The sequence below is a fragment of the Rhopilema esculentum genome, chromosome 11 (genome assembly GCF_057945365.1).
Source record: "Rhopilema esculentum isolate cy_ngs chromosome 11, ASM5794536v1, whole genome shotgun sequence".
In the NCBI taxonomy this organism is placed as follows: Eukaryota; Metazoa; Cnidaria; class Scyphozoa; order Rhizostomeae; family Rhizostomatidae; genus Rhopilema; species Rhopilema esculentum.
The window spans coordinates 13065195-13079160 of record NC_142825.1 but is presented as its reverse complement, the minus strand read 5'-3'; the positions used below and the strand labels follow the sequence as shown (position 1 = coordinate 13079160).

At 37.7% G+C, this 13966-nt stretch overlaps 2 protein-coding genes across 4 annotated transcripts in view; both read right to left on the bottom strand.

Moving 5' to 3' along the window:
• Positions 1-1279: 1279 nt before the first annotated feature.
• LOC148959023 (uncharacterized) lies at positions 1280-3135 on the bottom strand. The gene has a single exon (XM_089111065.1). The coding sequence runs from the start codon at positions 2639-2641 to the stop codon at positions 1391-1393; it is 1251 nt and encodes a 416-aa protein (XP_088967191.1). The 5' UTR covers positions 2642-3135; the 3' UTR covers positions 1280-1390.
• An 8701-nt stretch (positions 3136-11836) lies between these two features.
• The window catches only part of LOC135693432 (uncharacterized), a 36787-nt gene continuing 34657 nt past the window's right edge, over positions 11837-13966 (bottom strand). For all 3 annotated transcript variants that reach the window (XM_065211919.2, XM_065211921.2, XM_065211922.2), the window contains 2 exons: positions 12700-12815; positions 11837-12173 (listed from right to left, as the gene is read on the bottom strand). In XM_065211919.2, coding sequence (XP_065067991.2) covers positions 11943-12173; positions 12700-12815 — 347 coding nt within the window. In that variant the 3' untranslated portion in view covers positions 11837-11942. The remainder of the gene's footprint in view (positions 12174-12699; positions 12816-13966) is intronic.

Below are 13966 nucleotides of genomic sequence, written 5' to 3'. Positions count from 1 at the left end.
ATGGGCGGGTTCCATTGGTTACCATATATCATCCAGCCTTGAATAATTTGGGCAAAGGTGGCCGGGAGACTTCATTCTATCCTTACAGTATCAGAAGAGCACAGGAAGGTGTTTCCTCAGCCACCTTTGATATCATTCAAGAGGTGTAAGAATCTTAAAGATATACTAGTTAGGGCTAAACTTCATAGTGAGGGGGCAGGGGCTTCGCATAACAAGGATTGTACTCCACGTGACAAGTCTCGATGTCAAGTGTGTAATGTTATATGTGGAAGAGATACTTTTACTTCCCATATAACTTATAAGGAATATAAATGCGGGTTTCCACTTCGGCGATTCAGGTCACGCGATCGCGCGACTGCTGTTCTGGGCATGCGCATTAAACCCATTGGCAGTGATTCCCCTTTGCACTGGCGATCGCGCGACCGCTTTTGGGAGTTGAATAGATTTTAACTTTTCTGCGACCAGATTATCAAGAACCAATTAGATGCTTTGTTTTCTTGTCTGGTTTGCGTAAAATGCCTCCTGTCTTGTTTTCTTTGGCGCTTGTCCAAAAAGTCAACTCCACGCTCTGCTACGCTGAGAAGAAGACGATGGAAAAAATCCCCTAAAGTACAGTCAAATTATCTTGCGTTTGAAAATGTCGAAAAGTTTCATCTATTTGACAAGCTGGTGATACTCTCCCTTTTCATATCTCTCTGCACATATTTTCCTTACCCAGCATCTCCTTTTCTTACGAGGCTGCAGTGCTTTTCTTTTCAATCGTCACCTCAATAAAATGAGAATCAAAATTTGTGGCCTTGTAATCGCCATATTGTTTACGCGCCTAATTCTTCTAGGGCACTGACAAGGATCGCGCGGCCAAATCTCAAGAGTGGAAATCAATCCTGCGATAGCAATCGAGCGATCACAAGGTTCGCGCAACCAGATTCGCCAAAGTGGAAACCCGCCTTAAGATAACATTTTCGTTTAACTGTGGTTCGTCCAATGTGGTGTATTCTATGGAATGTAAAGTATGTGGTGTACAGTATGTGGGTAGCACTTGCACGCCGTTTAGGCTTAGGTTTAATAACTACAAGGCGTGCAATCGTAAGTTTATCGGGGTCTCTTAGGGTATACCTCAGGTTGATTTTGTTCTATTGTCCTTTTATCTATTGTATTTATCCATCATTTCTCACCTCCGGGACAGGTTTTGGTGGTACAGATTTGTTAGAATATAATTTGCATGTTGATTTGAGTAACATTCCTTACAAAAGCGTGGGGGGTGTAAGGGGGTATTGAAATACAAAAATACGCCTACTTTTAGTGAACAAATACGAAAATCCACTAATTTTTCAGGCGAAATATGAAAATCCGTCAAGTTAATGCTGTATTCATACCAATGGTCACGATATCATGATATGTATTTGTTATTGATCCTCGGAGCTCTTCCATATCGAATGGAAACTCTGACCAGAAACGTTGACCTTGTGTCCAGCTCAGAATTTGTTGCATCATCATCTCGGTCGTTAGTACTTGAATCATACTCGAGTTCAATTTCTTCAACTTCGTTTCCAATGCTGTCAATTTCCTCTGCATCAACCACTGTATCTTTATGATTTGCAAAGTTAGCTTTCTCTGTGATGACTAGCTTCCTTTGGTAGATCATTTCTGGCATAGTGCCATGTTTTGCCATTGTCGTTTTTTGATTAGTTGTCCTCTGACGCACAGCAGTGCCATACATGCAAGCGTAACTTCGCATTTCACCGACCGACTTTTCATCCATGTTTATCTGAGGTAGTGGGGAAACCAAAGATAGGGCTGATGAATGAATACCATGCTCTTGCTTTGGATACCATGAGGCTTTTTCACTTGTGTAATAGGAAAAGGATGATGATGACAAGCGCTGGATACTTTCTTTGACGGTATTGCCAAAATCCCTGCAATATTCTTGTTTTGATAGTAGTGAGTGTTTAATATGGCTTGTTGAATGGAGATGTTCCACATCTAACGTCATGCAGCTGAGAAGGTTCGTGCCTACAATTTCAAGAGATGACATTATAGAATCCAACCTCTGCAAACCCCAAGCTAGAATATCAACTGACTTGATTGTAGCCGCAGAAACCATTCCCTGTGGTTCATTTAGGATATTTGGTAAACGTTGTGTAGAATGAACTGCTCTTACAAAGTCCATAAGAACTTGCTTGTACTGTTTCACTTTGTTGGATGCTTCTGACAGTGTCATGTTTGAGTATGACTGTCCTTTCTTATTGACAGAAAAAGCATTGTGAAGCTGGCCAAAAGCGTCAAGTAATTTTGCAGTCTCATTAAGAGGTGTTATCAGCTTCACAGAATTTGACTGGGCATCGCAAGCATATACCACAGTATCAAATTCTACACCGATGCCAATGGGCTGTTTGAATTGACACTGCTTAGCTGGCTTATCTTGGCAGCTCTCTACTTTGCTGCCAGCGAAAAGTTTGATTTCGTCATCATGATAAATCTCTAAAATGCTCGATTGACTCCGATCCCCATTCTTGTAAGGTACCAAAATGCAGTTACAGTACATAGCATTATAGACTACTTTGTGAAAGTGAGTTGTACGCTTAACGACGCTTATTCTTTCCCTGTGGGCTACATAGATATTTTGGTCGTTGAAACACATACTTGAAATCGATGACTACTTATCTTGGTAATCAACATTCTCTCTGATGTTGCTGGCACAAATCCGTATCCAACGTACTTTAAACAAGCTGATACCACTTTCTTTGAGCTTAGGTCAGCAGAAAAGCACAGATCCTCGTCCACCATGGAAAAAGCTTGAATATGATTACAAGTATCATCATTTGGGAAGTTTATCCGTTCATTATTATATCTTTTAGCTTAATACTATTCTTCTTTTCTCTTCAAAAGTTTCTTTGCCTTTTCACGAACCTCAGCCAATGTTCCAGTTAGGTGGAATTGAAACCGTTCTTCAGGACACCTCTGGCGTTCCTTTGTGGTTATTTTGCTTGCAACCAACTTCAATTTGTTATCCTCGAGCTCGGATAAAAGAACTGGCCCATCACACGGGCTTAAAAATGCTACACCCTCTCTGCAATGCACCCGATTAGATGGTAAATTTTTGGCGATTACAGTAATTTTGTCAACTGGGCTGTGAAAGCATGTATGATACAATGTAGATGAACCACGCTTGTTTGTCCCACGAGAGGAAAACCAGCCAGCCATAGCTTGCCAATGAGACACTAACCGCTGACAGGTACCTACCTAATCTGTTGCCAGTCTTAAACTTATCGAGCTCTGGAATTATTGTATGACATTAATATCCTATCTTTGATAAAAATGAGGTGAGTGAATGGCTATACAAGGTCAAGACAGAAGGTGGATCGTGGCGATCTTTATTTTTTACATGATCGTTTTTGGAGATATGCTTTCTCATTTCCGACATAGTGCTTGGACTAGAACGGTTACGCAACGTGAGCAACAATGCAACAATGCCCGACCTTTATCGTGACATTCATAACACACATTCATAACAGGCTTGACAAAAACTGGTACAACGCTCATGACACGTCTTTGTGATATGTTTGGCAGATGGTGCCTCTTTATAACATGATTCGCAACTCTGTAGGATCTTTAGCTGTTCAAGAAACATATTGTCACGCGATTCTGCTGTCTTTCCAGCTTTACCAGAGTAATCAACAGAAACTAGTAGACTGCATTTATTGTCTATGCTAGTAACAGATGTAATAATGACTATATCAGTAATTAGATTTTCCTTCAAAAAGTCAGCCTCGGGACTAGACTTGTTTTTTTAACGTAATCAATGTCAATGTTAAAAGCTAGACCAACTTTTAATTCCAAGCGTTCATCAGATTCGATTGCAGGTTTCAGACTCGTCCCATCATTTCCCTTGGCACATGGGAAAACAGTTTAGACATTTTTTCAACCATGGTTAGAGATTTAAAGTTTTTCATTAGTTCAAGCTGTCCAAGGGAGATAGGTTTCCAGACTCCAGGCTCGATAGTATAGCCGGCTTACCTTTTGAGACGTGTTCTATATGAAGGACGCATACCGCCCTCGCTCGCATATCTGGATACATGGACGCTAATAAACTTAAAATCTTAATACTGTCCACTGGTCTGGATGTTCCACAGTAGGCACTTGAATAGTAAGATTAATAAAAATCATGAAATAGCTCCAAGAATTGCATACAAAGACTATGATTCTAGCTTCAGCACTCTGCTAGAAAATGATGACTTCGTAAATATTCATGTAAAGCACCTGCAAAATCTAATGATTGAAATGTTTAAAACGAAGGGAAATATCAACCCTCCTTTTATGAGGGAGATTTTCTGCGAGCGTCATGCTTTTTATAATTTGAGAAATAATAATGAATTTATGATACCGCCATTTATGGAACCGAAACTATCAAATATAGAGGGCAGCGTCTTTGGCTCTCTCTACCTCGGTACACAAGGAATGCTCAATCTATTAATAAGTTTAAGAAAGAAATTAAAAGCTGAAATGGCACCAACTATCATGCAAAATATGTAGGACGTTCGTGCCACAGCTTGGTTTCTTTGTAATTCAATTGTTTTGAATAGCTCAGATTTGTATAGTACTACCCTCTAAATTATGTTTTTAATGGATTATTATGTACTTAAAAATTTATGTATTTAATCTTGTATGTATTTATTTGATGTAGAAGTTTAAACAGTTGGCTTTAAAAAGCTCATTTATTTATTATTATTGTTATCATTATTAATTTTATTATTAATATTATTATTATTAATATCAGTCATCTTTAATTATTGTAAAGACACATATGGGTTTCAAGAGAACAATTCAAACACAGGACTCGTCGAAAAGTATCAACATCATAGCCTCAAAAACTTGAAAAAAGACCTGAAATTACTTAAGGATAGTCATGCTTCGTTAGACGAAATACGATACGTCTCCCGTCTCTTACGTAGCAAACTTGCTAAGAAGACATCTACTATCACTTCCTGCGAAACACTTGACCATGATCTTTCTATTTCTAAAAATTTCTGGGGTTATGTTAAACGCTTTCTACAAAAGAAACCTTCCCTTCTTCCATCGTTCTCACTAGAGCGTTGCAAACAATTCTTTATAGAAACACTCTCTGCTAAGCATCCAAACAAACAGTTTCCCATTCCATCTTGGATTCCTTCCTTCAGTAATCCTACTCATCCTTTTCATTCAGATCCTCCTCCGTACCAAAAGATAACCTCCATTATCCGTCGCATGAAATCCTCTAGCTCTCCTTGTCCAATTGACAAAATATCAGTGATTTGCTTCAAACGCTGTCCTTATCTTCGCTCTATCTTAACTGATTTGATTTGCTTAATCTGGTTATCTGGACATATCCCATCGGAATGGAAAAAAGCTTGCACTATATTAATACACAAAAAAGGAGATACAGAGGATCCCTCAAACTTCAGACCTATCACTCTCCAATCGGTCCCGCTAAAATCTTCACATCTTGCCTCCGAGATTCTGCATTTGATTTTCTCAAACAAAATAGTTTCATAGAACATCAGATTCAAAAAGGTTTTACCCATCAGATATCGGTACACTCGAACATACTGCGATGATGAGCCATATAATAGACAAAGCTCGAATAAAACAACGGTCTCTAGTCATAACATTATTGGATCTTAAAAATGCCTTCGGAGAGGCTCATCACAATCTAATCAAATCTGTTCAATCTTATCACCAAGTACCAGAAAACATCCAGTCTCTGATTTCAAGTCTCTATTATCACAGATAAATTTGTCACCCCTGCTATTCCTGTTAAACGTGGAGTTCTTCAAGGTGATTGCCTCAGTCCCCTTCTATTTTGTGCTTTAACACTTTCATTCAATACATAAAGGCAGAAAAATTCAAACAGCTTGGTTTCTCTCCCCATATGTTCACCAGACTGTATGTTCACCCCAGAGCACTGGTTTCAGTTTGCAGACGATGCTGCAGTCATTACAAACGGGGAGAAAGAAAACCAGCTACTCTTAAACTGCTTTACAGGATGGTGTCAATGGTCTAACATGATTATAAGAGTAGACAAATGCACAACCTTTGGTATTAAAAAATTCTCAACACGCTCCCTACAATATCAGCCAAAGCTCTTCATCAATAATGAAATGGTCCCTCCTGTCATAACTGGAGAGTCTTTTAAGTATCTTGGGCGTCACTTCGACTTTAATATGAACAACCAAGAACATATGTCTAAGCAGCTCAGCTCCATCTTCACAGAACTCCTAACGCAAATTGATTCTTTACCTCTCCATCCAAAGAATAAGCTGCTTCTTTATAACAGCTATCTTCTCTCACAAGTTTTGTGGCACCCCACAGTGGCCTATCTTTCAAAAACCTGGATCGTCGAAAACCTTGTTAATCACGTTTCTGCATTTATCCGCCGTTGGCTCGATTTACCCATAAGTGCTACTTTAAGTGGCATTATTCTGTCAAAAAACCAGTTCGGTCTTAACTTGATTCTTCCTTCTGTTAAATTCATGCAGTGTCAAACTGTTTGTCGTAATGCACTGAAATCCTCTCCCAACAAAAACATCCAATCTTTGTGGAAAAATACCAGCCAGAGCATGAACATCCAATATGATGTTTACAGAAATACCAGAGAAGTATTGAAGGCTGTTAGATCAGAACATAAAGAGCGCCTTCAAAACCATCTTGTATCTCAAGGTACCGTTCTTTCCTTCATCTTTGACCACTCTCTTCCTATAGCCTCTAATATATGGACCACGGCTCAAAGCAACATGCCCAAGAACATTTACAGTTTTACTTTCAAATATCTTAGCAACTCCCTTGCCACGCGAAAAAACCTATCTAAATGGAACATTACTCAGTCGTCCGATTGCTCTCTTTGCCATATGCCAGAAACGTTACTTCACATTGTTGCAGGCTGCAAAACATACCTCGAAGAAGGCCGTTACACATGGCGCCATAACTCTGCATTGAACTTCCTAGCACAGTCTTTAAAAGCTATACCTAATTGCTCTCTTTACGCAGACCTTTCAGGTTATCTCTCACCCTCTATCATAACAGGAGACTCTTTCCGTCCTGATCTACTTCTAGTCACTTCTGACCATCGGCTATTCATACTCGAGCTTACAGTAGGATACTTGTATGAAATTAACTTGGATGTTAATGCTAACCGCAAAAGAGAGAAATACTCGAATCTTATTCACAGCCTAAGCTCAGCCTATTCTTCTATCATGTTTGTTAATCTTTCTATCAGTTCCCTAGGTATCTTTGGTCTCTCCTGCTCCTCTTTCATCGACATGTGCAACGCTCTAGACATCAGCGAGAATCATCTCCGCTTCATGATCTCAAAACTATCCAACTTAACTATCCGTACTACCTATTACATTTTCTGCCGCAAAATAAATCTTGGAATAATCCTGAACTTCTTCAATTCTAACGATCTCTGCTACTGACGACTCCTAAAACAAACAATGACGAACACACTTTTCCCTTTTTTTTGTTAATTTATTTTGTTTGTGCTTGTAATAGTCTTTTTCTTTGTAAACCAAGGCTAGCCAATTGCAAATTACCTTTGTAATATGTGTCTCTTTTGTGAATCTGCCTATGAGCTTTCTTGGCATCTTTGGCAATTCCTGCATCTCCTTCTTCAAAATGTGTGACTCTCTCTCCATCGATCAACAACAAAAACGGTATCTCATCTCTGAACTTTCCAACATTGCCATCCGTACTACGTACTAAATATTTTGTTGCAAAAATAAACCATGGACAAATCCGGAATTACATCATTTTTAATTTTGGTTGTTTTATTTTTCTCAGTTTTTCCTTTTACCTTACGATTGTTATAGTTTTTTCTTTTAAAACCAGGCTAGCCAATTGCAAATTACCTTCTAATAGCGAGATTTGTAATTGTAGATTTAGTTGAATTGAAAATGAAATGTTTCCATTATTATTATTTTATTCAAATGTTATAACTTTTGTAAAGTTAGTAGACTTGTCACCAGGCTAGCCGATAGTAACTACCTGTAAAGTGAGCTTACTGTTGTAAGTAGAAGAATATAAAATAAAAATGGTTTCATTATTATTATTGTTATTATTATTAGCTCGCATTAAGCAATGATCTTTAGTGGTATCTTTGTTGGATCTTAAAAACGCCTTTGGCGAAGTTCACCAAAAGCTGATACCAGCCATTCTTGCTTATCATCATATACCTTCGGAAATTCAATCATTGATCTCAAGCTTATATCTAGATTTTAATACCGGTATCATAACCGATAAATTCCAAACCTCTGCAATTCCCGTTCACAGCGGCGTATTGCAAGGTGACTGCCTCAGCCCCCTTCTTTTCAACCTTTGCTTCAACACGTTCATACAATACATCAAATCAGATAAATATAAGCAGCTTGATTTCTCCCCCCCCCCCCCCATGATGGTAATGACCGCATGTTTCAGCCAGTACACTGGTTTCAGTTTGCTGATGATGCTGCTGTTGTTACCAGTGGAGAAAATTAGAACCAACTCTAATTAAACTGCCTAACCAGATGGTGTCAATGGGCAAACTTCATTGTCAGAGTTGACAAATGTGTTACCTTTTATGTCAAGAAACACTCTACGCGATCCCTCCAATTTCAACCAAAACTTTTCATCTGCAACCAAATAGTACCTGCTGTCAAAAATGGCGATTCCTTTAAGTATCTTGGTCGTTTCTTTGATTTTGAAATGAGTAACCAAGATCATAAATCTAAACTCGTTTCTCTTTTCTCTACTCTTATGGAAGATATTGACGACTTACCTCTCCATCCTAAAAACAAACTGCTATTATACCATCGTTATATTCTGTCAAAAGTTTCATGGCATTTTACAGTTGCAGATCTACCAAAAACCTGGGTTGTCCAAAACCTAGACAATCTTGTTTTCAATTACATTCGCCAGTGGCTTGATCTTCCTGTTTTTGCAACATTGAATGGAATAATCCTCTCAAAAAATCAGTTTGGCCTAAATCTACAACTGCCTTCTATCAAATTTACGCAATGCCAAACTGTCTGTCGCAATGCCCTAAAATCTTTTCCTAACATTGACATTCAAACCCTATGGAAAAACACCAGTCATGGCACGAGCATACAGTACGACATCTATCGTAATACTAAAGAGGTATTAAAGGCTGTCAAAAAAGAGAACAAAAAACGTCTCTCAAAACTTACCATCTCAGGGAGCTACTACAATTACCTTCCTACTGAAACATTCACTGGAAAAGCTGAACTGTATTTGGTCAAGTACACAGAGCAATTTGCCTAGTAACATCTTTAACTTTACCATCTAGTATCTTAACAACACTCTTCCAACTTGTAAAAATCTGCTGAAATGGAACCTTAGTCAAACATCTGACTGTGAATTCTGTCTTCTTCCAGAAACACTTCTACACGTTGTTGCTGGGTGCAAAGTGTACCTTGACCAAGGCCGCTATACTTGGCGTCATAATTCTGCATTTATGACTAGACACTTTCTAGACACTTCCTTCCAAGCAATAAATGGGTCTTCTCTCTACGCAGATTAACCAGGCTTTCTTTCCCCTTCTATCATAACTGGAGATCAACTACGCCCTGACTTACTTCTCAAAGCTAAAGAAAACTGTCTGTACGTTTTAGAGCTAACCATAGGCTTTGAAACAAATCTCAACTGCAATGCTGTCAGAAAGTCAGAGAAATATGCCACCCTCATATCTGAGAAATATGCCACCTTTGTCAATCTTTCCATTCACTTGGTATTTTTGGCAACTCCTGCAGCTCATTCATCGACATGTGTAACTCTTTGTCTATTGATCATCAACAGAAACGCTATCTCATCTCCAAACTTACAAGCATCTCCATTTGCACCACATACTATATTTTTTCTTTTCTCATTATTACGATTGTAATAGTTTTTTATTTGTAAACACAGGCTAGCCAGTTACAAATTACCTTGCAATAGTGAGATTTGTAATTGTATTTTTAACTGGAATTCAAAATGAAAGTTTCCATTATTAAGGACCACCAAGATTCATGTGCTTTTCCTTCTCTGTATCTATGTGACTTCCTTCCTCTGCCTTCATTGAAACTCATAGGACCTTTAATGAAGCATGCTACACTCCGCCCAACAAGATATGTAATTTTGTTAAAAAATTCAATTACATCCTTATCATATTTATGAAAAGGGTCATAGTGAATTTCAATTACATCATTTAAGAATTTGTATAGGATCCTATATTTGTCAATCTCCCCTCTGCGGATCAGGTCATTAAGTTTGCAAACAGGATCTGCTTTTTCAACACCAAAGAGTAACGAAGAATGATTTTCGTTGTCAAAATCAGAATCAGGTCCGGAATCGCGAAGTATATGAGGTGATAATTCGCTACTTCCATAGTCCAATTCGTCAGCTTCACCAGTCTCTAATGGAATATCGCTATCACTTTCAACATTGCTCCAACTCCCTCCAAAGTTTCTAAAATATTGAATTATTTGCGTTATTGGTTCCCGTACACAACGGTTATTTTGAAAGATTCATCTTTTTAAGCTCTTCATGGAGATGAAATGACCTTGCATACCGCTCATGTTTTAATAGCAGGTTGTAGGCTCTTTTCGAGAATTTTGTGTTAAACTGAATTTAATATTTTTAGTGCAACTGGATGCAAGAAAACTAAGAAGTGGTATATTTTTATGAAGAAAAATGCAGTTGTGCCCTCCAATACTCACTGAAGGTGAAGTAGCGTTTTTCAGTGCCAAGTGCTGATATCATAATCTAAAGGACGTGATCGCAAATATTTTCAGCTCTACCGGGTCCGTACACCTCAGCTTGCTTCGCTCACAGGGAAGCCTCTTCTTACAGGTAAATATACATGGGGCCTCGAACAACCTCTCACCGCCTCCTTCCAATGTACCTTTAGAATAACGAGTACCCCCATAAAATCAAAGGCAAAAAATATCATGAAGCATTTTAGTGCGCTTTCCAAAAGTTGATTTATTGGTCTAAAAATGCTACCAATTCGAGCCCCCTCTTTTTGAACTTCTTGGCGCTGCCCCTGTTTATTGAAATATCTTTTTAATCTGCATACCCTCAGGCCATTATTGTTCGTCTAGCACCCTCCTGAGCTTAACCGTAAATCTTAATGAGAAATCATCACAACAGGCACATGAGTGATGATGCTAGAATACTGGAGAGAATGTTGAGAAAAAATTGTTTGAGAATTCGATTGTCGACTTGCAAAAGATTGCAATCGCCCAGCTTGTTAGAAATGGATTTACATGAAAAACTTTTCATTCGAGTATAGCTAGTGTAGAAACGAAGATATCCAGCTTTCTGAAAGATTATACTAATTTTTTTTAATCAACTCTTAGGTGATCAAACATCAGGAGCATGTGGATGGATTGTATAAGGATTGTATAAACCCTCTCTAACATTCCTTGGTGCGGATAGAAGCTTCATTTCTAATAACTACTAACATATTACCTGCTTTTGCTACTTAAAAGTCAATAGATTTGTTCCGTGATTCACAAGGATCTTCACTTTACTTACTGATACTGTGAAGTTATTCAATTGAGTTTTTTTCATTTTTATTTCACATTCGACAAAATACTCGTTTAGAATTTTACTTTTCTCCCAAGGTTGCCAACTAGAGAAATTACATAAATGAACATATAAATGTGCTATTCAGTTGCTTTTCCATTTCCCCAAGTACAATATTTATTTGACTCAAAATAAGGCATATGAAAGTTAAAAGTAAACAACTAAGTTAATTTGTGTTAGCTGCTTGAGTACAACGCACTTATGAAGAAAGTTAGGTGAGAAAAAAGAAATGAGGCATATTCAATTTTGTAGTTGTCAGATGTTTTCAAGTCAAATCTTGTTAAACATTCAATTTCATTTCAATTGTATTTATGAATTGTAATGAAAAGTAAAATAAAAGCAGCAATTTAGTTTCTGGCCATCATTTGATCAATCCACTTCTTATATTTTGAAACCCTTGCAAAAACGGTATAGCCCTGTGTAGCATCACAGCGTCCAGATCCCCAGCTGACTGCACCATGAAGAACCCAGCTGCCATTAGGTCCAGTCTGGCAAACAAATGGGCCTCCACTATCACCATGACAACCGCTCACTCTAGTAGAACCGCCATGACCCGCACAGACCATATTTTCCGTTATCTGGAGAATATTATTTCAATAATCAGAACTATGAATTTTAATTCCAGTAATAATGGGCTTGAAAATATGTATAATTTGCACTTTATTGAAGTTCCAAATCCTCCTTGAATTGATCAACAGGCCCTTCTCTATCCATTTTCTCATTTTGTCGGTATCACCGCCCATTTCATTTCCCGATTAACGCAATTTCCCATTTATTTCGCACGATTTTCCCAATTCAGATGTTATAACTTCAGAAGTAAAATCAAGTTGTTAAGCAATAAAGCACCACAGTGGAACAAAATTATTTTGACAGGTTGCAAAACCTAATGCCGATTGTGACATATCTTTTGAAAATGTTTTAATGATCAAATGGAAATATTCAGAGCAATATTATCACTCCTTGATAGTGACTTTGGGTGCTTCTGCAAATCGAATATTTTCAGCATAATATGATAGGATACATTTCTGGGTTTTAGATATAAACTTTGTTTTTGAATTTCATATCATTTAGAGGAGTGTGTTTTAGAAAAATTGGCATATTTACCTTTATTCCAAGGTTCTTTGTATTAAGACTAGAACATTTATCATTGCTCACAACCGGCATTTTCCCTTGCTGCAAAGTGTGATGCATTCTTCCAGGGTGCTTTATCTTTCCCCATCCTAGAAAATATTTATCCACTGTTAACACTTCAATACCACGCATAATGCTACAAGACCACAGCAAAAACCATGAATCGTTAATTTTTCCAAAGCACTACGACATTGGCTTCTTTAAAGTTTAAGGGCCTGTTTACACGGGACCGGATCCAAACAGCATCGGATCCATTTGGTTCCGATCTCATTTTTCAGGGTGTGTTTACACGGGATCGGATCTGAAAATACTTGCGTTTACACGGGATCGGATCCGTATGGATCCAAGACACGAGACCTTTTTGGGATCGGATCCAAACGGGACCACCTTCAAAAGCGATCCCAAACGGGTACGGATAGCAGATCCAAATTGGATCGGATCCGCCAGGTCCCGTGTAAACGCAAAGCCTATCCGTACCACTTTGGGTACGGATCCATTTGGATCCGATCCCGTGTAAACAGGCCCTAAGTCGACCCGTTTTGCTTATGGCGTATAAAGTTATATATCTTTTGATATCAAGATTCCTAGGAAATATAGAAAATTATCTTTACAGCATAGCAAAGATATAAACCATAAAGCTGGTAAACAAATTGATATATATGAACCTAATAAACATAAGAAAAAAGCTAATTAACAATTTCAGACAAAAATAAAATTTATTACATATTCTTTTAAATCACACATCTGCAATTCAATGTAAATTCATTCTCGTAAAGTAATGCTACATACGAATCGAACAAGACTGCAGATATTTAAATTGCTTGTAGATTTATTTCTATTTTCATATGAAATTTTACCAAAAATCGATACTGCTTCTAAGCATTCTTAATCTATTAACTTAATTTATATTGCTCGACAGCCATATAAACTTTGTTAAAGTATTTGACGCTAAAATCAGGAGGAACATTGAATATATGACTTCTAACATTGTCATAACCGGGTTTCATTCACTGTTTTGTCTATTAAAAAGTATTGATTTTAAGTAAAGCAAACTTAAGATAATGGTAAGTTTTTAATGTTAAACAAGCTTGAAGTGAGAGTACTTGAAAAGAAAAAAAAGATATTTTTATGGAAATCTTCCTCATTGTTTGTCCCATAAAAATATGCAAAAGAATTCCCTGTATTTCGGAAGTTAAGAATTGTTTGTATTGATGGAATGACGAAAGAGCGAACAAAAAAG